This window comes from Anoplopoma fimbria, chromosome 9 (assembly GCF_027596085.1).
Source record: "Anoplopoma fimbria isolate UVic2021 breed Golden Eagle Sablefish chromosome 9, Afim_UVic_2022, whole genome shotgun sequence".
Lineage (NCBI taxonomy): Eukaryota > Metazoa > Chordata > Actinopteri > Perciformes > Anoplopomatidae > Anoplopoma > Anoplopoma fimbria.
The window spans coordinates 17,775,189-17,799,186 of NC_072457.1; the positions used below are offsets into that span (position 1 = coordinate 17,775,189).

The 23,998-nt window shown below is 38.7% G+C and overlaps 1 protein-coding gene across 1 annotated transcript in view; it reads left to right on the forward strand.

Moving 5' to 3' along the window:
• The window catches only part of LOC129095522 (VPS10 domain-containing receptor SorCS1), a 157,672-nt gene that overhangs the window by 87,125 nt on the left and 46,549 nt on the right, over nucleotides 1–23,998 (forward strand). The window contains exon 4 of the mRNA XM_054603998.1: nucleotides 15,609–15,767. Coding sequence (XP_054459973.1) covers nucleotides 15,609–15,767 — 159 coding nt within the window. The remainder of the gene's footprint in view (nucleotides 1–15,608; nucleotides 15,768–23,998) is intronic.

Consider the following 23,998-nt stretch of genomic DNA (forward strand, 5'->3'; position numbering starts at 1 on the left):
TTATCTGTGTGACACAACCAGTTTTTCTTTTTTTGCAACTTGGACAAGAGGGAGCCATACAGTCCACTGAGTTTTCCCTTGTTATTTGGCATTCAGAACAAAAACTGCCATAAATTGTAAGGGACTGTGTTGTTGTGTATTGCGGTACAGTTGCATCAGGTTCAGGTGAGACAATGAATTATGATCCAGGAAGTCCAGTTGGAGTAACAGATCTATTTGGCTTCACTCAATTGAATAAGGGGGCTGCGGTTTTTCATGGAGGGCTCAAGTCAGTCTGAATGCAGTCTTAGCCAACCCAACTGAATTTCACTACAGACCTTTTTATACATATTTGCATGTTCCTAATTATTGCCACAGAAAAAATAAATGCTCCTGTCCATAAAGAGGACTCCTTCCTAATGCTGAATTGAACCTGGATGGATGAGTGTAATGATTAAAAGCTTTTAATCATTTCTCAGCTGGTTTTGAGTTGGATGACGTGACTCAGGCAGGGTACTTATGCAAGCTAAAACAAATTAGAAGCAGCACATTAATAAATTATGAGTGTTAACATTTTTTTTTTCTGCTCTCAGGTCCATTTGTATCCATTTACTCTGGTTTTATTACAGTCCTGGGCCATTAGGTTTTTTTGGGCATTTGTGTTTTGTTTTTGTCTTTCATCCATGTCCGTTTTGTGTTTATATAAGGAGATCATGGGTCCAAACATCTTTGTCATTTTCATCTGTCATCATGTTCTTGTTAATCAGTCTGCCATTTCAACAAAAAAGTAATAATTCAACTTGATTAAGACACCACATCAATATTTAAATATCTAAGAGAACTGTTATTTAAGTCAACATGCACAAAGGAAATTTGAAATGATATATGTACAGTACAGTCATTTAGCAGACGCTTTTATCCAAAGCGACTTACAATCAGTAGTATGTTACATATCATTCACCCATTCACACACTGATGACAGGCTACCATGCAAGGTGCCACCATCAGACTCTAACTAACATTCATGCAACATTCAGTCCACACCGATGGCAAAGCCTTCGGGAGCAACTTGGGGTTAAGTGTCTTGCCCAAGGACACATCGACTGCCGAAGCCGGGTATCGAACCACCGACCCTCTGATTGGAGAACTACCTTGCTCTCCACTACGCCACAGCCGCCCCATGTCTTACACATGTTCACACACCCTCTCTGGGTTTTATTTCTCTCCATGTCGCCAAAGCTTGACATTTGTAAAAATATAAACAAGACTAAAAGTCTACAGCTACACCAGCGGCCCCATGAGGCTATAATAATTACATGCATGTCAAAAATATGGTGGATGGATGAAAAAAAGAAAACATTTACTTTGCTATTATCTTTACTTTTTAACGTGTTGTTTAATTTATTATTACACTGAAGCATCCGCTGCTCTCAGTTTCAGGTTGAGCTCCTCCAACTAACGTTACACACACACACACACACACACACACCTACACACAAACACCTACAAATACACATATAAATACACACACACACACAAAGCAAAGTCAGTGAGCAGAGAGGCCATGGTGGAGACAGTGAAATGAACCAGGTGAAGTGATCAATTACTACGACACTAACAACCCTCGCTACTGTTACAATAAAACATGATAAAACTTCAGTGAGTAGAAAGACAATACTTTTTTAGTACAGCTGTTTAACAAACATGAACATGTAAACAAAAGTGAAACCTATTTCCATCTCCTTTGTCCACAGTCTCTCGACCACCACGGCCATGTTCACACAGGCACAGCAAGCTAGCTGGAAACTGTCTAATCTTGTAAATTTCTCTGCTGGCTGCGACAAAGCAACCCTTCTCCTTTTACCATATATAGTATATGTGTAGTGCACTGCTTTTGTAAAAATTGATGTTGCTGCTTTATCAGCTGTCTAACATTTAGTTATATAAAATGTATGAATACATTCTATTCTTGTTCCTTTTTATACTAGCAATTATTAAGTCGTGAAAAAGAACCCATAAGAGAATCGATAAAGACCTGAACCGATTAAGAGTATAAGAAGTTAGATAAAGTCCTTTGGATCCTCGTTCCTAGTGGCGTGTGAGTGGCAGCAGAGGAAAGGCTGTTACCTGAATCAAAAGTGTTTATCCCCTGAACGGTGATCATTTTAGGGTATTTCATATCTCAAGTCAGTCAATCTCTAAATGCTTCACTCTCTAGGTATCATCTCTAGTTGAGCTGCACACAGCCAAGCGGCGCTACTCACGGTCCATGTGTCTTTAGCACAGCACTGGTCCAAAAGTTGCTGCATATTTACCAACTATCACTTCATCTTTGTTAAGATGTAAAAGGTTATGTCAGCTTTTGGTTTCTTTAGAGATGTACTTTCTTTGAAATGTAAATGTGTGATAAAAAAAGAAAATTCCAAATGTTCTTAATTGCTGAGATCCAGTTTGTTCAGCAATACAGTACCGCAATTTCAAACAGCATGGCTGATACTGTGCTACAAACTCTTAATGAATGAACCCGAGGCATTCCCATGACATGTAGTGTTAAAGTGCTTTAAATGGTTGGAAAACTAGATAGGCGCTATACATGTAGTAAGTCCATTTACCATTTCCCATTAGTATATAAGAATACTACAGTAGCATTAATATCAAAGTAGAGCTGAGGCTGACAGGAACTAGTTTTCAAGGTATTTTGTCATTAACCAAAGTGCTTGACATTAACATTTTAATCTTTTGTGCTTTATGAAGAACAGGAGATCACCAGAGAAATGATTACTATGTTTGTTTATACACCATCCATATATGCTATTTGGGCAGCCTTGTAATGGAAACATTTGGGAACCCCTGGCCTAAGCATTTATCTTGTGTGGGCAATGAATGTGTTCAGCAAATCCAATGGCAATCGACCCAATGGTTGTTGAGATGTTTTGCCCTGGATCAGAGTGTTGGTCTGATTGGATTGCCATCCCAGTGTGGCTAAAATCAAACACAAGCTAACCTAATTCAGAGAAACAGATTTAAAACAAACATGGATGAAACTTTCTCACTCTCAGATACACACACACACACACACACACACACACACACACACACACACACACACACACACACACACACACACACACACACACACACACACACACACATCTCTGTTCTTCCACCCACATGCAGTTATTTCACACAGCTTGCATGTTGGTAAGGGAGGGAAGCAGGGACTGCAGGTTCGTCACTCTTGCTGTCACCCCCGGCATGTCGCCATGTGACTGCTGCTAGTGGCAGACAAAAGCCTCTCTCTTCACTCAGTAGTGGAAGTAAATCAGGCCTCTGTGGCTGCAGGCTGTAGAGGGAGTAAAGCACTGGAGATCGTAGAACGGAGGGGGATAGAAACGGCAAAGGTAGTGAAAGAGAGAGAGTGAGCAGGAGCTACAAGAGGGCGAAAGAAACAGCAAATAAACTGGCGGAGGGCAAGCAAGTGCGGATGAGTAGAGAGGGGAGGAAAAAGGGAAAAAAGTGACAAAGCAAAAAAAGTAGAGCGATGGCCCAGGGGTCACCCATGGAGAGAACAGTCTGACAGAACAGCAATTACATCAATTTTCATATTGTGGCTTCACACTGAGCCCGTACATGAGACACATCACGAGTACACATTAGGGGAAATAATTTGGGGTTTTGGTCTGAGATTTTGTTTGAGAGCACATTATTACAGTAAATGGCTGGGGATGGTGAGTGCTGGTTAAAAAAACAACTGACAGTCTCCTACAAATGGGTAATGCCTCTAATGGTTTGAAAACAAAGAGAGATTTTCCAGAGGAAGCATATGTGGCAGATGGATTCAGTCTGCTGCTTATACTCAGTCTGTGAGTTCTCTTTTAGGAATACACAACTGCTTTTTCTCAAGAATGTATTGACTAAAACAGCAAACTGCCAGGCTCAAGTGTTTTTCCGGCAAAGGCCTCAATTGCATTTCTGTGTGTCTGCCTTCTCGTCTGTGTGTGCGTGCATGTGTTTGCATGCATGCCGTTCCAAAACAATTACGACCTTGTGCGGCTCAAACAGCGATGACAGGCAGGTGGGTGGAATATGAATTCACCTCAGATGAGGCCTCTCCCACTGTTGAGCTTCAAAGACTTTTGTTTATTGTCTCACTTCAGGCTACAAGCTCAGACTTTAAAGTGAACTTTAATATTTCATATCCTCAAACTGTCCTCAAAATGGTAATAACGAAAAAAAAGTCTAAAAGAAAGACGAAAGACAAACAGGCTCTATTAGAAAAAAGGAGTGTCCAAAGAAATGTGATGCAGATACCTGGATGAATTTCATACTATATATATTATATTACATTGAGCGTCACTGTACAGAAAGCTTCATATATATTAATCATCAAAGTATACCCAAATATCTCAAGATTTTTTATTGGATTTGACAGGTTTACAATATTTGCCTTTGCTTGGACATTTTCCATTAGGTTAGATTGGTCAAGTCTTGTCTGTAGTTGGCCGATCGTTGAATCATGTTTTTTTTCCTCATTGATCCATATTGTCATTTGCCAGATTGGCTTCCATTCTTTCCGGACAAAAGAGCTGAAACATCAATATAAACTATTTGTCTTCTTGACTTGGCATAAGAACGTATTCTATAAGAGGAAGTGTTCCATCCATTCTCCCGGCCCGGCGCCATGAGGAGGCAGTGCTGTTTGTTGTGTAAGAGATGTGTTAGTGTGCAGCGCTGTCCGTAGAGCTGTAGACGAGAGAACGACGTCTACATGGGGATTTATTAACGCGGAAGGAAATTGATTGAACAGTATTATCATAAAATCAGACAAATCAGACAATTATCAGATTCACTGTCCAATAAATGTCAAAAATGACTGGCCTGTTGTTTTGTAGACACTTTTTTATCTCGACTGTGGAAACAATTACCTTGTGTTTCCTTTGGCTCCTTCACAACAAAAGCCACCAATGCTGGCTCAGCGTCATGGCTTACTGGGACATTTCGAACAGAACAAACCCATCATTGATGAAACTGGTAACAACAGGGTTAAGGGTTTTCCATTATGACAAAAAAAAGGCCTGCTGTGAAATAGCCTATTATATAAACTTTTGACCAACCTGGTAAACTCATAGAGCCACAAACAAATATGTCAAACTCAAAATATAAAAAAAAAATTAGACATTTTTAAAGATTCTAATGTCTTAAAATGTCTTAAAACATTGCCCATTGAAAAACAGAAGTCATTTTGGTGCTATGTCCTTTTTTATGTTTGCTCAATATAACAATTGACTCTTTAAACAGACAGTCAAACAAATGATGACAGGCTTATGTAACCAGAGTTAGACACATACTTTTAAGTGTGCTGAAAATTGAAATGTGCCCGACACTTAAAAACTGGAAAAACCCATATTCATAATTAAAACAACTATTTTCAGAATGGACTGAATTCAGCTACTTACTGTGTTCTTCTACAGGAAAAAATTGTAGAACTACATTTACCTGAGAGAGAAATGAATTATTGAAACTTGAAGTAAACATCAGAATGCAGGACTTTAACTGATTGGTATTTTCTGCTCTACTATTACTAGTTTATGAAACGTTTTGAGGACTTTTTCAACCACTGCAAATACTAATATTCCCAGTTAGAGAAAGGATGAAAAGTGAAGCACAACAGCGTTTGCCTGTGGCCCTCAAATCACTTAATCCAACCCTGGAAAAAATTGGTTCACAGGAAAGATACTGCTATAAATGTATTATAATGTTTTCAAATGAAACATTTTGAATCACGTTACTATCCCTTCTCATTGTATTATAATCTTACTCATTGAAAAGACATGTTATAACTATCGGGTGCTCCGTGTTTTTTGTCTGTATACACTGTGCTTCACCCACTTGTATTGTTGTTTGTAAGTGAGGCATCCACTCGTAAACCTCTCAGTACTACATTCAGCACGTTTAGGCTGTAGTTCACAGTGGGCGGAGCCTCTACCACCAGGGTGTGCACGAGTGTTTCTGCATTCAGCGATTGGGATGTGATTAGTTTTTTTCTGCATCTGCTATTCTAACTGAAACATGTATGCTCTCATGAAGATCCTTTAGGCCGAAAGCTAAAAATAAAGTGTTCTCTGCATAGTTTTAAGTGTGCGGATATTTATTCTATCAGTGTGAGCTTTGTTGATACGTCCAGTACCTTATTTATATATATATTAGCACATACCCATTCAGAATAGGCCTAGGCCTGATTACCGGTCCTAGCTGTGCTGCAGACAAATGTGAAGAATAGTTTGGTTGTAGCGTTAGGATATCCAGCAGCAGAAGTGAACTTCGGTCTGTGAGGCCCACTGTGGACAACATGTTGAAGTCCAGAGCGCTGTTCGCATGTTTATACAAAGTTTATTGATATTGAACGTGTCATGTCAATTTCAAAGACAGCTACAAAGAATATATCCCCCCTTGAGACTAAAGACATCAAGAGAAATGTTGCAGCTTGTTCTATGAAAAATAAATATTCAAAAAGGTAGAATACTTAAGAAAGCTTTTGTTGTAACTTTCTACATATCTTTTTACATAAAACGCTGCATGACCTAGCCAGCAGCAATACGATGGAGCCGTTCCTGATTAAACAGGTCAAGAGTCATTACGTCACATGCTTCCTTTACCAGATGTAGCAATACCACCTGGTGCCGGAACAACATTCTATCAACACATCATTTAACTGCTCAACACAGAAGGAACCAAAGCAGGGGAAAGAGAGGTGAAGTGTGTCTATGTCCGCCAGCTTTTTGAGGACACAATGCATGCCAAATGAATCACAGTGAATCAGCCATGCTTTGGTGACTGGAACATGCCGCGTACGCAGCCCGGGTAACGCTATCAAGGACAAGCTAACGGATGATGGTTTTGTTTGTGGTGGTGGTGGTGTGTGTGTGGTGGTGGTGGTGGGTGGTGGCGGGTGGGGGTAGCACTGGGATGGGGCGCAACATCTGTCAGCCCTAAGGCACAATCTCCAAATGGCTGCGACGAGCAGAGAGGCAAGCGCCCTAGAGTCCGGGAGAAGACACAACGAGAGAGGAGGAGAGACAGGATGAGAGACACAAATACAGATGGACAGAGAATCAGAGGCAGACGGAGACAGTTTGACAGAGTGTGGGACACAGAGATGGAAGAGGTAGAGAGAACAAGAGTTGTAAAGAAGATGGGATGGATAAACCTAGGTGAGCAGTGGGATTCCATCAATATTCTTTTACTTGCCTTTACGGGACATTGCCCACTTTCTCAGCATGGGAGTAAAAGCAATTCAATGCGGCTGACACTGCCAGGATAATGGACCTGAATTCCACTCCAAAAGTATTAACTCATGCCAACATGAAGTGTTCAGAAGAAAGGCATGCACAAAATGCCATATGATGTTATGTTATGAATGATCACTGTTAATAATGTATTATTGCAGTAGCTCAACACAAAGAGGGAATGCTGCTAATTAATTATCTAAACGTATCTTGTTTGTCCTGTCTCTGTTCATTCACAACTAATGAATCTGTAGCTCTGTGTTTTCATACACAGCTTGCTGCCTTCCAACCTATGTACTGCCATAAGGGGCAGCTAGCTCGCTGTAGCCGAGATGGAAACCCAATTATATCAGAGGCAGGAACATGACATGTTACTGTTAGTCAGTTCTGGCAGGAGTCTAGGCAATCTAAAATGTCAGGCAGTGTTCAATTAGGCTGAGCTTAAACGCTCCGATCAAGAGACAGGAGTTTAGTTTAATGAGACTGATCAAACAGTTTGAAAGCACCTAGTCGATGTAGTGAAAACGAGGTCGTGAGGAATATGAATATGTGCATCAACTCTTTTTATTTTCTGTGTAGCACATAGCCAGTGGGTGTCATGAATATTTATGGTAGGAATAGCAAGACTGATGTGATTTGCTAGTTGCTGTCCATGTAGACAGTTTGCTAGGTTAACATGGTTCCACATGGACACACAGGCCCGTCTGGTACCTGAGGGGTACAGTTAACTCATTAGAGATACTGCCAGCCTGCCGTTATGTCTGATGCATTAGCTTAGTTATTGTTAGGGTGTCCTCCATAAATGTATGTACTCTAAAATATATATATATAGGCTGGCAACCTGTCCAGGGTGTACCCTGCCCTTCGCCCATTGACAGCTGAGATCGGCTCCAGCATCCCTGCAACCCTTAACTGGATAAGCGGTTACGGAAGATGAATGAATGAATGATATATATATATATATATTTAGGAATTTACATACTTTAATATATAAATATTAGTATGTAAATTCCTAAAAACATTGTTTTACAAACAACAACATTTTGGGGGCAAGACATGTGACTATTGTGCAGCTGTTGTTTCAGTATAATACAGTGCTATATGTTGTATGTGGGAACAGCCTTTTAGCTTTTCATGGTTGTAGATAGAACTCCCATTTATAATAACCTTTATATATTGGGTAAAATCAAGCAATTTTATGTAAAATCAGACATTTGGCCCCCCCATTTGGCCAGAATGAAATGATACCCCCCTGCAACAATTCAACTGTGAGATAGTCAGTTGAATTAGGCTCCTTTGATCGAATAATGTAAGAGTCACTAAGATGTTAAAATGGAAATAGTATTGACTTTAGTGTCACATGATTAGAGAAAGGCATGCGGTTTTAACATAAAAACAACGGCGTTCCTGCTGTTTGCGTGTCTTTTTACTCCATGCAGTCTGTACTGACAGCAATGTAAACGCAAACATGTGAACAGGCTACACTTAGAGTAAGGGTCATGGTATAAACAGTTGGAAAGACTTCTTATGGCAGGTGTAAGAGGGATGAAAAGTCAAACAAACACAGGACTTTGACCCAAGAGGCTGGTGTTCAAAGAGTTGCTGAGTTATTTGGAAGTTATGTTATGGCTGCCCTTACTATGTTTCTATGATCAGAAATCGCTCCCTGGGTCAACAGAGGGATTTTTCTTTGTATTACTTCTCCATCGGGCGGCAGTACACCTCATTCCAGCTTAACCCCAGGAGGGGGGAGTATTCACGTGTCTGTTCCGCCCTTATCCATCTCCACACAGAAGACAACAGCGATAAAAAACACAGTAAATGGACTTGTACCTGTTTAGCGCTTTTCTAATCTTAGGACCACTCAAAGCTCTTTAACACATGTAATCATTCACCCATTCACACCCATTCAGACACTGACGGCAGGGGCTACGATGCAATGAGCCAACTGCCCATCAGGACTCTGACTGATCATTCATACACATTCACACACCAATGGCACAGCCTTGGGGAGCAACTTGGGGTTAAGTGTCTTGCCCAAGGACACATGGATTCATCCATTGGTGATGTGTTGACATACCTCATCACAGACTGGGTACTTTCAATGTTGGCCTAGCCTTCTGTTCTGTTCTGGTCTGGCGGAGAGGGCAGATACAGGATATCACAGCTTTAAATGCTGCCCAACAGCTGGCCGTGCTCTTCTACCAACTGTATGTTAACAAAATGGATGGACAGGACCCAGAGACTGTGTTATTCTCTTCAGATCTGCAGTGTTTATGGGCGTCATATGTACGTTTGTTGGGCTCCACCCACTATTCCCATAGAGTCCAGTAGAGAGCGGAGCCGGTGTGAGTTGTAGGTCACAATATTTTAGTTGTAGTTATATAAGCACAGGAGGAGTCCTCTACCAGGGGGGCCTGTTGACCTTATGCTATTGGCTGAAGAGGGTAGAGGATGGCAGACAGCTTTGTCTGCTGTCTTAAATACTGTGACGTCTGAATGTATTTGGGTAGGCACATCCTGTTGTCATGCAATACTTATGTATATTTTCAGAGGGTGAATGCATGCTTGTGATTGGAGGAGAGTATCTTTCCAAATTTTATGAAATTTGGAAATATGCGATGAAGTACTATCAAGTGGCAGTTAAAGAAGCAAGAACTTCTTTCTTCTCTAATTTAATTACAGCAAACCACTCAAATCCGAGACTTTTATTTAAAATAATTGACTCAATGGTCACCCCCTCCCCCTGTCATTTTACTGATGCCTCACAAGAGGTGTGTGAGCAGTTCTTCAATTTTTTTGCAAACAGAGTACAGGACATTAGGCAACAGATTTCTCCCCCAGACCGTGTTTTACATGTAAGTAGGGATATTCTGAGTTATTTTAGCAGTTTTCATAAATAAAGTTGTTATTATTATTATTATTATTATTATTATTATTATTATTATTATTATTATTATTATTATTATTATTATTATTATTATTATTATTATTATTATTATTATTATTATTACCCATAGAGACTAGTAGAGGACTCCACCTCTGCTTATATATGAAGGCTGTGCATTAAACAAAACGTCCAGAATCCAGCTGTATAACCCTTGGCATGAAATAACTCCTTAAGTTCTTGGGAACAAAGAAGGTATTTGTTCTGAGGGTATCTCCTCTACGGTCGCAATGAAACACCAAGCCACTATTGTGCACCGACGGGGCGCTCCAGAGGCTCAAATGGAAGTAGGGATACAATGCCATTACCTTCGTTTTGAGCACCTCAATGGAATTTTGAGTGAGAACAGATTCCATAATATTTCTCTGGGTTCTAGCCTTGTTACTTTGTTTGCTAAGGGGTTGGCAGTGAAGGCAGGAGATGTTGAGACCTTTAGCAGGTCCAGCACATGTTTACCACTGACATTTATCAACCTCTTGTGAATACTTTTCTCTCTCCTGGCTAGACTTGCTCCCCTTTGACTGCCCTTTGCCTTCAGTTATGACACTTAGTATCTCTGGTTTAAGTACACTTTCCTTTTCCCGCAGTCCCTGCTGATATGGGTGTGAAAAAGTCCACAGTTGCTTCTGTAGATTCGGAGAGTATTCATACAAAATAACCATTAGAATCCTATTCCTTTTATAGTACATATATTCTGCTTTATCACACACAGAGAATCAATCAATGAGATGTGTTGTAAAAAAGTGTTTTTTCAATGTGATCTATCCTTCATTTCCTTTCCCTGTCTGGCTTTCTTTTGCTCTTTGAGAAAAATATATTTTGAAACATTTTTGAGTCAGAGAAGAGACACAAGACATTCATAGTGGCGACAAAAATACAGGCCAAAGGGCTTTTGGTAAAAAAGGAAATATACTTAATGGTTAAACAGGATTTCTAAAACATAGAGTCGCTGACATACATGAAGAAAGTGCTTTATGCAGATTATGGGATAAATGTGAACGGACTCACTCATTGATCCAGATCATTTATGCTCAGACATGTAAAATTAATTTCAAATACGACAAATTGAGATAGCTCCTGGGTTTCTGCCTGATCTGTCAATCCCAGTTAGTTCAAAACTGTAACCTCAGGTGGATCGTGGGTTGCTTTTTTGCAAAGAAATCAAATTTACTTGCATTAAATCATTCCCAACGAAGTCGCTGTCACGGCAAAGCTAGAATATGAATTTGCCCCAGAGAGATTCAATTTCAGGCTCTTTTTATTGTTCAGCTTTTTGAACACTTTTCCAATCTGAACGCAACCAAAACATTTATGTATTGCAGGGTGGGAAACTAGGCATATAATTATAGCGAGGAGTCACAATCCTACTACTGGGGGACTGTGAAATGAACAGTATGAAGCTAATTTCATTAATATTCTATCTTGAAGTAATTAAGGTACTGAGTTGGCAGAATACATTCATGTATTCCTTACACATATCCAAATGTCCTCCAGTTGGCACATATACGCTTCATTAACCTTTGTCATTTTCAACCTTTTGGCCCTTATAATTTACAGTCTTTCACGCAAGGACACGCACACACACATACACACACACAGTCTACTCTTCCACTGAGTGAAACTTTATTCTGTTTCTATGAGTGTGCAGGTGTTGATCCTTTACTTATCCACTGCTGATTGGAAAAGTTTTATGGCAAGTTCCCAAGACTGCTGTATTTCTATAAAGCACTTATATGACTTGTCTTAACCAAAGGTCATTCTGTTGGACCAAAATCAATCTGGTTACAATGCTGTTTCAGGTTCATTAAGATCCTTAATATGCCATTGATATGATTAGTTATCAGCACCTTATCTGAAGACCTTACCGTATGTGGAGCTATACAAAAGCAATTTAAAGTTGAAATTAGAAATAATATACTGAACATCATTAGGATTTTTTGCAGTTGTACCTCAGAATAGCTTGTTTGAATAGTGCACTTTCATTACATCCCAAAAAGTTTGAAAAGTAGCCAGAGAAGCTTCATGCCATATGGGCAAAATCAACAGCAAGACAACACATCTCTTTACCAAATTGTATCTGAAGTTCCACCTGCTAGCTTTCTCAAAATGTTTTAATTGCATCTCATTGCCTTCATCAGCAGTGAAATCTGGAAAAAGCTAGCAGATGTGGTCGCTAAAATTTTTTCAATCAAAAAGTCTTTTGTAGAACATTTATTTTAAGGTCACCTTAAAGCAAATCCAAGGAACTTCATTTTGTGTCGATTTGGCCAGGAGTGGTCTAAACCCTAAACTTCATGCAAACTACTGTCACTTGCCTGGTGCATGTTCATGGTCACATAAAGCTTGGGGTGAACTGTAGGGAGTCACAGTGGGCTGATGGCCTGAGGCTGGCCTGGGACTAACCTGTGTAACGCCCTGTTGCTGCTTGCCACCTTGCTTGTGTGACCCTGAAGCTGCAACAAAACCCTTTCCCCCCACTCCTGTAAAAAAAAATAGACAGAATTCAATTAAATTAAATTACATTTATTTTGTATAGCCCAAATTCACAAGTTTGCCTCAGAGGGCTTTACAATTTGTACACATACGACATCATCTGTCCTTCCCTCACATCGGCACAGGAAAAAAAAACTAAAAAAACCTTTAACAGGGGGGGGAAAAAGGAAGAAACCTATGAGAGAGCGATCATTCTCCCAGGATGGACAGAATGCAATAGATGTCATGTGTACAGAATGAACAACATAACAGAGTTACAACCCATTCAATGTTTATGACATAAATTATTCATATAATAAGAGTAGTAAGCAGAATAATGATGGAAAAAAAGAAGACTACTAATAATAACAGCAGCAATGAATATAGTAGAATTATAATAATGATAAGAGCAGTAATGGTATGGGGAATAGTAACAGTGACTAATAATAATAGTAGCAGTGGGTGTCAGCAGGGCCACGGTCCAGATATAACTACGATTCATGGAAAACCTGCAAGGCGAGAAAGCAAAAAGACTCCGGGGAAGAAGCAGAGTCAGTAATGTACATTAATGGGACATGAATTCTTAAAGAAAGAGAGAACATTCCAGTCTTGGAGGAAGAGGGGCAATTCAGGATCAGTTTTGACTTCTTTCAAATCCCTGCATCTGTTGAAAGACTGCCTAAGGTTGGCTTGTGTTTTGGCCGCGCTCTGTCACGTCTTTTTTGTTCTTCAGTCAGTTATTTTCTTTTTCTTTTTAATGATCCTGCCCCAGTATAACTGCCAATTTAAGGTTCCTTTTAACTGGATAATGTACTACTCACCAAGGCTCAAAAGTATGGTGGAGGCATATGTCTCAGCTATTGTTTCTATTAAAAGTATTTATGATTTTAGATTTGAATACTCTTTAAATTAAGCGAGAAAAACTGCAAAAAACGTGTTTCCCTGAAATGTCTCCATGACCACAGCCAGTCCAATACCTACAGATATAAAATATGAATAGAAAGGATAATAGTATTTTCCTTCTAAACTATTATACTATACTTTATACACTGCTTTTCACAAGTTTTGTTTCTATTTTAGCTTGCTTTCTTTTCCTTTTCATTAGACAGTGAATCCAATATTCTAATTCAAGCCAGCACAAAATAAATGGATGGGATCTCATGTACACATACACATGCAAAAAGTTATATTTTGAGTTTAGCATGCAGGAAAGCTGCATGTGGACAACTGAGAAAGAATAACTGCAGAATGCAAACAAGGTAAAGCCCCCTATGAATTCACACAATCATTTCCTGAACTGAATAACATTATGCTTCAGGCTACAATCATTTCTGTCCTCCAGCCTTTTCTCTTGTTTGTTTAAGGTTTAAAAGGTTATATACGGTTTTTTTATAGAGTAAACCAAAACAAGCCTGTAGCAATCTCCATAAAGATATCAGGTGAATTATCAGGTGCATAAATCTTCTCATTCCGATGTTTATTAGTGGAATACACATTTCTGTAAGCATGCTGGATCATTTACCAGAAAAACATCAGTCAATGATAAAGTTGTCCACTCTTCCAGCTGAGTTGCAGTTTGAGGGAGTGAGCACAGCGTTTATTGGGATTTGTAGTTCAGACAGTTTGAGTACATTTGATTGAATCGGTCAGCATGTGGCTCACGTATGTGGCATTAGATCTGCCTTTTGTGATTGATGAACTGGTGTTAGTGGTAACTGCTGCTACCCAAGCGAGTGCTGACAAATGACTCAGTAGCATGAGAGACCAGAAGCACTCTGCTGTACGGTTCCATACTGAGAAGGTTATCGACTGTGAGAGCAGTGTATTCTCTTTCTCCCCGTTGTCTGATGACATAATGGCCACAGAGAGATTGGTATACGCATAACGCCATCTCTTAACCACATGTAGGCCTGAGTGCAACGCAAGGACAGTACTCCAGCTCCGACCAAAAACATAGCCACATTTAGATAATTCTAACATTAAATCTAACAAGTTAAATGTTGTTTTTTCTACTGTATATCTACATTACCAGCACAGAGCCTCATTTTTAATATCATTAAAAATATTCCCCAGTGAAAATGAAGCCCTTAAGAGAGACTACAGATTAAAGATGCTGACTGGGCCTTTTGTCAGTTATGAGCTGACTGCTAAACATCTGCATGTTGGTCCTTAGTCAACGTGCATCTTTAATGAGGGTCACAGCAGGGGCCAGTATTTCCCAGTGCCGGTATAGACTTTACTAAAGACGTGCATGCAGTAGCACATCCACACAAGTGTGCCTCTCCAAACTCTCTGCTCCTGCTCTCTCCTAATGATGAGAGCTCTTGTGTGTCTCTGAAGTCCATTGATTCAATTATATTTGCATCTGATGTTATCTGGGGATTTCTTTGTGATTTTGTGATTTTTTTCTTCTGGGAACTGTGCCAGAATTTGTAAAGAAAAAAATGGGACCTCTAAGAAAAGAAAGAAGCTCATGGGAAATTATAGCTTTCAAGGCCTGATTGAGCATCGCCGGAGAGAACGAAGAGAGACGTGAAATGTGAATGATGAGGCACACACAGCACACACACACACACACACACACACACACACACACACACACACACACACACACACACACACACACACACACACAAATACTGATTATATCAGTTGTATATCATCAAGCCTAACAGATACAAATTATTATTTGAGATGTTGCATCATCAGTTGAAAGCGGACTGTGGATGACACATTTGTATCAAGCTAATCTGCAGCCCCAGTAATAATACGCTTTACATCTCAGATATGGTAATACGTCTTGACTGACTTGTCTCTTTGTGTCTGTCTTTTTAATGATGCAGACCTTCCTTCTGTTAGATGCTGAAAAGCACAGAGTGGAGCTCCACGTTGGCCCTAATCTCCCATCCTTCTGTCATCTTCAGATCATGCTGCTGACTGATCCGGAGGTGGAGAGCAGTCTCCTGATCAGCTCTGATGAAGGGGCTACCTACCAGAAGTACCGGCTGAGCTTCTACATCCTCAGCCTGCTCTTCCACCCCGAGCAGGAGGACTGGATTTTGGCCTACAGCCACGACCAAAAGGTTAGAGAGCAGTCGCCAAGGCTAGGGAAGCAGGTGGTTGTTCATAGGAATCAAAAGAAGCTGATTGTGAAAACAGGTTAGAAACAGCAGTGTGGCCCAAAGCACAGTGTCACAGTTCATGATGCTCATTTGGGAGCGAAGCCGATAATTCCGGTTGTTCCAAATTCACTTACTAAATCCATAGTTTAACCTTCTACATCAAAATTCTCAGATGAAACAACATAATGTTTACCTGTCAAGTCAAAATGGCAAGATTTTAATCACAAATGGTGACGCTCAAAGTCATAGTTATGAGATTCAAATTTTGAGTTAGCCAGTCAAAATGGTGACTTTTAGGTCAAACTTTAAGTGTCAATCCTTGACAGTTCAGTCCTGGTTGATTTGATGGTGATAGTAAGTGTGTTTCAATACTATTGTCATTTGAATAAAAAAAAGTCAGGCTGTAATATACCTGTTTCCATCATTCTGTGAACACGTGATTTGATGTTGTGCTTCACTAGTCTGTGAACAGCGATAGTGAATAGTTGGTTTGCTCTTCGCTCTGTGTGGATGCTCATTACTCTCAGACATATGTATGAACAAAATGAGCATTGTCTTGTTTTTTTGTTGCATTTTCTGGTTAAAGTTAGCGGTCAGAGTCAAACACTTTCCTTATTATTTAACTACTTCGAAATAAAGTCAACACGTGTTTCACCAGTTGACTGCTTTAAATGAAGCTGCAACACACCCAGTTTGTAACATATAAATATTGCTATATTTTTAATCAATGGGACATTGGCTCAATCCCCACAGTGTTAACTCACAGACGCAGATAGTGACTTAAAGGAGCACTGTGTAGGATTTAGTGCCATCCAGTGGTGAGGTTGCAGATTGCATCCAAATGAACACCCCTCCGCTCACTCCTCCCTTTCCAAGGGTGTAGAGAACTATGGTGGCCTTCAGGCACCGTCTAAACGTCAAAAACCCTCTCTAGAGCCACTGTTTGGTTTGTTTGTCCTGGGCCGCTGTAGAAACATGGGGGTGCAACCTGACGAGGACCGGCCCCCATGTGGATATGAAGGACCCATTCTAAGCTTACAAAAACGCATTGATTATTAGTTTCAGGTGATTATAAACTAATGAAAAGATAGTTATGAATATGATATGACATAACTGCTAATAGATCACTCGGAGTGCTACAGTGGACCCTAAACAGACATTTATTTAAATTCAAGTCTTTGAGAATAACAGTTCAAGTCAAAATCAGGAGACAGTAAGTCTGTATTCTGACATTGAATACCAAAACAGATTTAACCTAATTAGGGCCAGTAACTGAGCAAGAACAATGTATTATATATTTCTAAGTTACAGAACAATAATATAAAACATTAAGCTAGACTATTCACAATTTGGACTTAATGAAAATTAGAAGGTCTTACTCGGAATTTGGAATTGTAGTAATAACAACTGTAATTTACTGACTCTGGATGTCTGGTCAGATTCATAATCTTCTTACTAATTCTTTGATCACATATTTCCTGTTTTTGACAATTATAGACTTGTTATGCAGTCAAATATGTTGTGCAGTTGTGTTTTGAATTATTTGAAATGAAAAAAAAAAAAGAACAGACCCTTCAACTCCTGTTCTCACGGTCAGGTAAATTCCAAACGTAGCAAATTTCTCATCACAAACTACCCCTGTACAGCCGAGCTACCTGGCTAGGCCTGAGAGACAAAGTGCAAATGGTTTTGAAATGAATAATTATCTAAGGGGGCAGAGATGTGCAAAAATAATTGTGTCTGTGGTCGTGAGGCAGAGAGAGAAAGAAAGAGAGAGGTCAAATTTATAAACATTTTAAAATAACCGTTTGCATTAATAAAATACTTTTCTTTCAGCTCAGCCCATTGGGTCTAATGTTTCAGTTGTGATGAATAATGAAGTCATTCTCCTTTGCTGACTAGACGTGTGTGTGTGTGTGTGTGTGTGTGTGTGTGTGTGTGTGTGTGTGTGTGTGTGTGTGTGTGTGTGTGTGTGTGTGTGTGTGTGTGTGTGTGTGTGTGTGTGCCTTCACACAGTCCTACAATTTGCTGTGTGATAACTCTGAGATGCCTGAAAGCCATAAACGCCATTTAAAGTTGTGTTTTCTGCCATTTTTCACTTCATTTGAGCTTTTTTAGAATTCAGCTGCCAACTTAGCGGCTCTAAACGACTCAGAATGAATGCAGAGAATGAATAAATGTAAATAAGGGTCTGGTCTTTCAAAGCGCTCTGAAATGATAATCATTACCAATGATGTGTTAGGGTTTATGGCTTTGAGGCTTCGGAAGTCATCAAAGCATGTTTAACATTAAAATATTTATGTACAAAAGAATCTCACTCTTGGATTTTGTCCTGGCAGAAAATGAACAAACAAATCTTCTGCAGTGATTCTTTTGCGAGCTCAATTGTAGCGAGTTTCCAAAAAAGCAAAGTGAACATTTTGAGACACTATCTTTAGCTGCAAACATTTTTTGTGCTACCTCAAGTATGAGCGATATCTACGATGGTGCATTTGATGAGTCAGCTCATTTGCCATTGTAGCTAAAAAGAAAAAGAAAAAAGGATATTCTCAGAGATTTCAAAGTCATAATTTCAAAATAAACTTCTGTGTTCACAGGAAATACAGTTCCTGCTTACTAGTTGCATACAGTTTATTTTCAAAATAAACTTCTTACTCAGATTTACCTAGTTTCTGGTTCATTTACGCTTTAAACTACTTTAGTATTACTTGAGGCTTTAGCCCCTAGGTTGGGAACCATAACCCTGCATGACATGCACTGAAGAAAAAGAATAATCTAATAATTTGTATATTTATTTAGACCAAAACACTTGTTGTTATTGAGAATAACAGCTTTTCACCAGGACTTTTAGAAAGGAATGACTAAGCTCTTTGACGAAGTGTCAAGTAATGCAAATCAATAACAGCGTCTTCACGCTGGAGCTCTAGTTTAGGGACCCACTAAACCCACGGGCCCCTGGCCCTGGGCCCCTTAGGCCTGTTTGGTAATGCACCCGTGGAAACTGTGCTCCACTAACTCTTTATGCTGTGTTCACTATATGTCTGTGGCCGACTCACTCACACATCGTCTCCCCCCCCAAAACTGCTTGTCTTTCACTTTCCTCACCTCTTTTTGGCAGTGCTGCTGCATTTGTTGATTGAGAGACCTTTGGAGGCTGTAAAGTCTGTGTGGACCCCCCCCCCTCAACTCCCGCTCTCTGCCTCTTCACTGTCACTTGGTTGGCTACCTACTAACTTGCTGCGGAAGGATAATTAGGCAAAGTGATTTCCTGCACCCCCCCCCCCCTTTGCTTGCATCTGCTCAGCACAGCTTGGCATGGAAGTCATGGTAATGTCATCACCCGTGCCGTTTGTCTCTCCCTCTTTGACATGAGAATATACACACACCAGCTGCAGTAGTCACAGAGAATATATAGTTTGCATATGCCCACTGTGGAGCGATCCAATGAAGCAGAAGCACAATGGAAGAGGAAAATATATATGCATCCCATAATGTCGGGACTGCAATATCATTCTCATAGGGGGAGGGGAATATAAAGTGGGGGGAGGGGAATATAAAGTGGGGGGAGGGGAATATAAAGTGTTAAAGGGAATATAAAGTGTTAATATATATATGTATACATATATATATATATATATATATATATATATATATATATATATATATATATGTATATATATATATATATATATGTATATGTATATATATATATGTATGTATATGTATATATATATGTATGTATATATATATGTATGTATATGTATATATGTATATATATATATATATTTATTTATATATATATATATATATATATATGTATATATGTATATATTTATATATATATTTATTTATATATATATATATATATATATATATATATATATATATATGTATATATATATATATATATATGTATATATGTATATATGTATATATATATGTATATATGTATATATTTATATATATTGTTGGGATGTGTACTTACATTGGATTTTACAACATGTGAAATCATTTTTTTTAATCAAAGATACAATGTGTTTCCGTACTGAAAGAAGCCACTTTAAACTGAGGCCATTTGTGCATCTTAACATTAAGGCTTTTGCCCCTGATGATTCTACAGACTAAAGTGTATTGGTGGTGTAACCTTTGCAAAGTGAGAGATTACCATGATAGCATGCTGTTTACGGGACAACGATGGTCCTGAAGCTAGAATTAGTGACACATTTCAGGGCTGAGTAATACAGGGGGTCTGGCCTGTAAATATCACCAAATCATTCTGAGCCAGCAGCTAAGCTTTTATGATGTCATGGAAAAACAGGACTTAAGGCTGTACAGACAACCCGGTGTGAATCTAACTTTTTTTTTGTGAGATGTTCAGTAGGACGGTGTTAGGAGGAGACATCACCAAACTCTGTCTTTGTTTGAATTGAGAGACCCCTAGCAGTAGGAAATGACATATTGTGCGTTTAAGCTGCTTTTTGTTGAAGAAATAATCTAATAAAGTTAGCAGTCACCTTTGTGTTTTGTTTTGTGATACTAAAATACAGTGAAATGTAAGGAAGCAAAAAGGAATTCAAAAAATAACCCCTCTATTAGTAAAATAAAGGAATAATTGATTTGAAAACCGTGATAAATAAGGGATAAATAAGAGGGATACTATTGAAATGCAGGCCTACACTGCTGCCTTGGAGATGGAGTAAATACATGCAATTCTAAAATAAAATAACATAAACAAACAGAGTCACTTGTTTGTTATCCATTCATAGATGGTTGTTTACACATTTTGCATGGTTGATCATGCTCAAAATGGAAAAAGTCAAGCTTGAACCAGTGGAATAAGTTTTATGCTTCATTACATTCCAGCTGTGAGCTCCAGAGTAAACCGATTTGTCATTGTGCTTTGTTAGAGAAAACAGCTGTGTTTGGAGACAAAAACACTTCAGTGAGTCTGTTGATTTACTTTCGGGGCACCAGGGGTTAAAGCCCCGCCATGGCCGCAACCCTGGCCTTTGTTGCACGTCATTACATTACATTACATTACATTACATTACAGGCATTTAGCAGACGCTTTTATCCAAAGCGACTTACAGGAAGTGTATTCAACATAGCTATTCAACATCATGTCTTTCTCCCATCGTTTCTTGTCAATTCTCTACCGTCAGCTATCAAACAAAGCTTTGCCCCTTACTCAAATAAAAAAAGGCACAGTAAAAAGAAATTCTGCTGATTCATTTCCTAAATGTGATCTAAATAATTTTTTCTCGTGTTTATGACCTATGAACACGAAAAAAGAAAGGTTTCAGGATAATCTTTCAAAGTTTCTTTAAAAAAATGGTGGGGGATCGTAAGGGAACCAGGTTCATTTTTCTAAATCTCTTTATTATTAATCCTTTAAAAAAAAAAAAAATCTTCTTAGGAGATGTTGTTGTTGTTATACTCTTTCTGTCACTACCCCATGTTCTCCATAGACCTACAACATTAATGTCTTCTTCCAGCTGAGTTGTAGTTACTCTGTTCTCTCCAAACACAAGGTTTCTGTGAATTAAAAATCACCTGGGAGAAAGCATGAAACTTGTAGTCGTATTTAGAAAATGAGGTAGTATTATTATTATTAAAGTTTTTTTGTATAATCTACCAAAGCGCTTTTTTTCAACTGTTTCACAGATGAAACGTTTTGGGGGAAATTGGAAAGATTTTACTGGCAAAACCTTTTTTTTTCCCTACTCTCCTCTAAGGGCTTCCATTAGAACTTGAAAGGTCAGAACATTTAAGTAATGAGAAGAAACTTGTTTCCCACTTCCCTCTGGTACAGCAGCGATGCAAACAGTTTGAGTTTTACGTGCCAAAGTTCAGAGATATCTCTCTTCACCCCAATAAACCAGAGTGATTCCAGTTTTTTTGTGGCTCATAGCTTTGTAAAATTTAAAGCTTTACTTTTCTTTTTTGTAGTATTTTTTTGACTTAATAGCAAGCAAAACATAAGATTTAAATCAAATAAAAAAAGTATTCTTTGACTTTTGTTTTCATTTATGTGAACCAACTCTTTAAAATTGACTCAATTCATTAATCTAGTTAAAGAATTCAACTAGAATCAGCTGATAATGGAATGTCTGAAATCACAACTGAACAATCATGAGAAGAAGTGAGGGTTCCTAGTTCCATTCCACAGAGATTTCACATGCATTCTCCTCCCACTCTGTGTCGCATGGTGATTTACTGACTGGTGAACAATAGCTGTATTGAGACCAGCCACCAGGCCTACGCTACTCTCATCTCATCTTCCCTCCCGTTCACAGGCTTGTGTTCTCTAGTGCAGGAACACTGCGGCCCTGCACATCTTTCTTTATGGTCCCATTCATAGCCTGGTGGTCATTGTGTGTGTAGCAATAATCTGCTTTCTGCAGGTAGTCGTGTCGGAGGGCAGACAATGCTTGTTTCCCTAAATGTCCTTAAGCCATGTTATCCCTCCTAAGTGTTTAAATCTTATGTAAAGTATAATCTAATTTAGTGGATTAAATAAAGACCTACTTACTGTGTGTGTGTGTGTGTGTGTGTGTGTGTGTGTGTGTGTGTGTGTGTGTGTGTGTGTGTGTGTGTGTGTGTGTGTGTGTGTGTGTGTGTGTGTGTGTGTGTGTGTGTGTGTGTGACAGTGAGTGAGTCACGTTAAACAACAGCTGGTTAAAGAATTGTTACAGATGTGTGCCCTGAGAAAACAGGAATAGATGATGATGCAGGCAGATGTGTGGCTTCTTCACTGAAAGTCTTCTCGGGTTATGTTTATTACATATGTTTCAAGTGCAAATGTAACACATCAAATTGTCTTTCACAAAATCACATTATAAATGTACAAAAAATGTAATCATCAATATTCACATTCCCACTTCATCACTTTGTCCTATCAACATACCTGGGACAACTGGGCATGAAACCCTCTCTAGCCGTTTTACAACAGCAGAATGGACCCACAGCTACTGTGGCGTACGTGAAGACAAGAATATTTAAAATGGCGGCGCCGCTCTAACAACACGGCGAACGAGCCGTAACTCAGGCTAAAGGGGCTAACACAGGCTAACAAACAGGCTCAACACTAATATACATCTTTAGTGTGACACAACTCATTAAACATACAGATTTAAATCACTTCGTTATGAACAAATATTATGATGTGCAGGAGCCAGAAAACCCAAAGGAACGTACTACTATTCTATCATCTCAGTTTAGTAAAGGAACGTACTACTATTCTATCATCTCAGTTTAGTAAAGTATGTACTACTATTCTATCATCTCAGTTTAATAAAGGAACGTACTATCATCTCAGTTTAATAAAGGAACTATCATATTCTATCATCTCAGTTTAGTAAAGGAACGTACTACTATTCTATCATCTCAGTTTAATAAAGGAACGTACTACTATTCTATCATCTCAGTTTAATAAAGGAACTATACTCTCAGTTTAATAAAGGAACATACTACTATTCTATCATCTCAGTTTAATAAAGGAACGTACTACTATTCTATCATCTCAGTTTAATAAAGGAACGTAATTCTATCATCTCAGTTTAGTATAAAGGAACGTACTACTATTCTATCATCTCAGTTTAGTAAAGTATGTACTACTATTCTATCATCTCAGTTTAGTAAAGGAACGTACTACTATTCTATCATCTCAGTTTAGTAAAGGAACGTACTACTATTCTATCATCTCAGTTTAGTAAAGGAACATACTACTATTCTATCATCTCAGTTTAGTAAAGGAACGTACTACTATTCTATCATCTCAGTTTAGTAAAGTATGTACTACTATTCTATCATCTCAGTTTAGTAAAGGAACGTACTACTATTCTATCATCTCAGTTTAGTAAAGTTTAGTAAAGGAACGTACTACTATTCTATCATCTCAGTTTAGTAAAGGAACGTACTACTATTCTATCATCTCAGTTTAGTAAAGGAACGTACTACTATTCTATCATCTCAGTTTAGTAAAGGAACGTACTACTATTCTATCATCTCAGTTTAGTAAAGGAACGTACTACTATTCTATCATCTCAGTTTAGTAAAGGAACATACTACTATTCTATCATCTCAGTTTAATAAAGGAACATACTACTATTCTATCATCTCAGTTTAGTAAAGGAACGTACTACTATTCTATCATCTCAGTTTAGTAAAGTATGTACTACTATTCTATCATC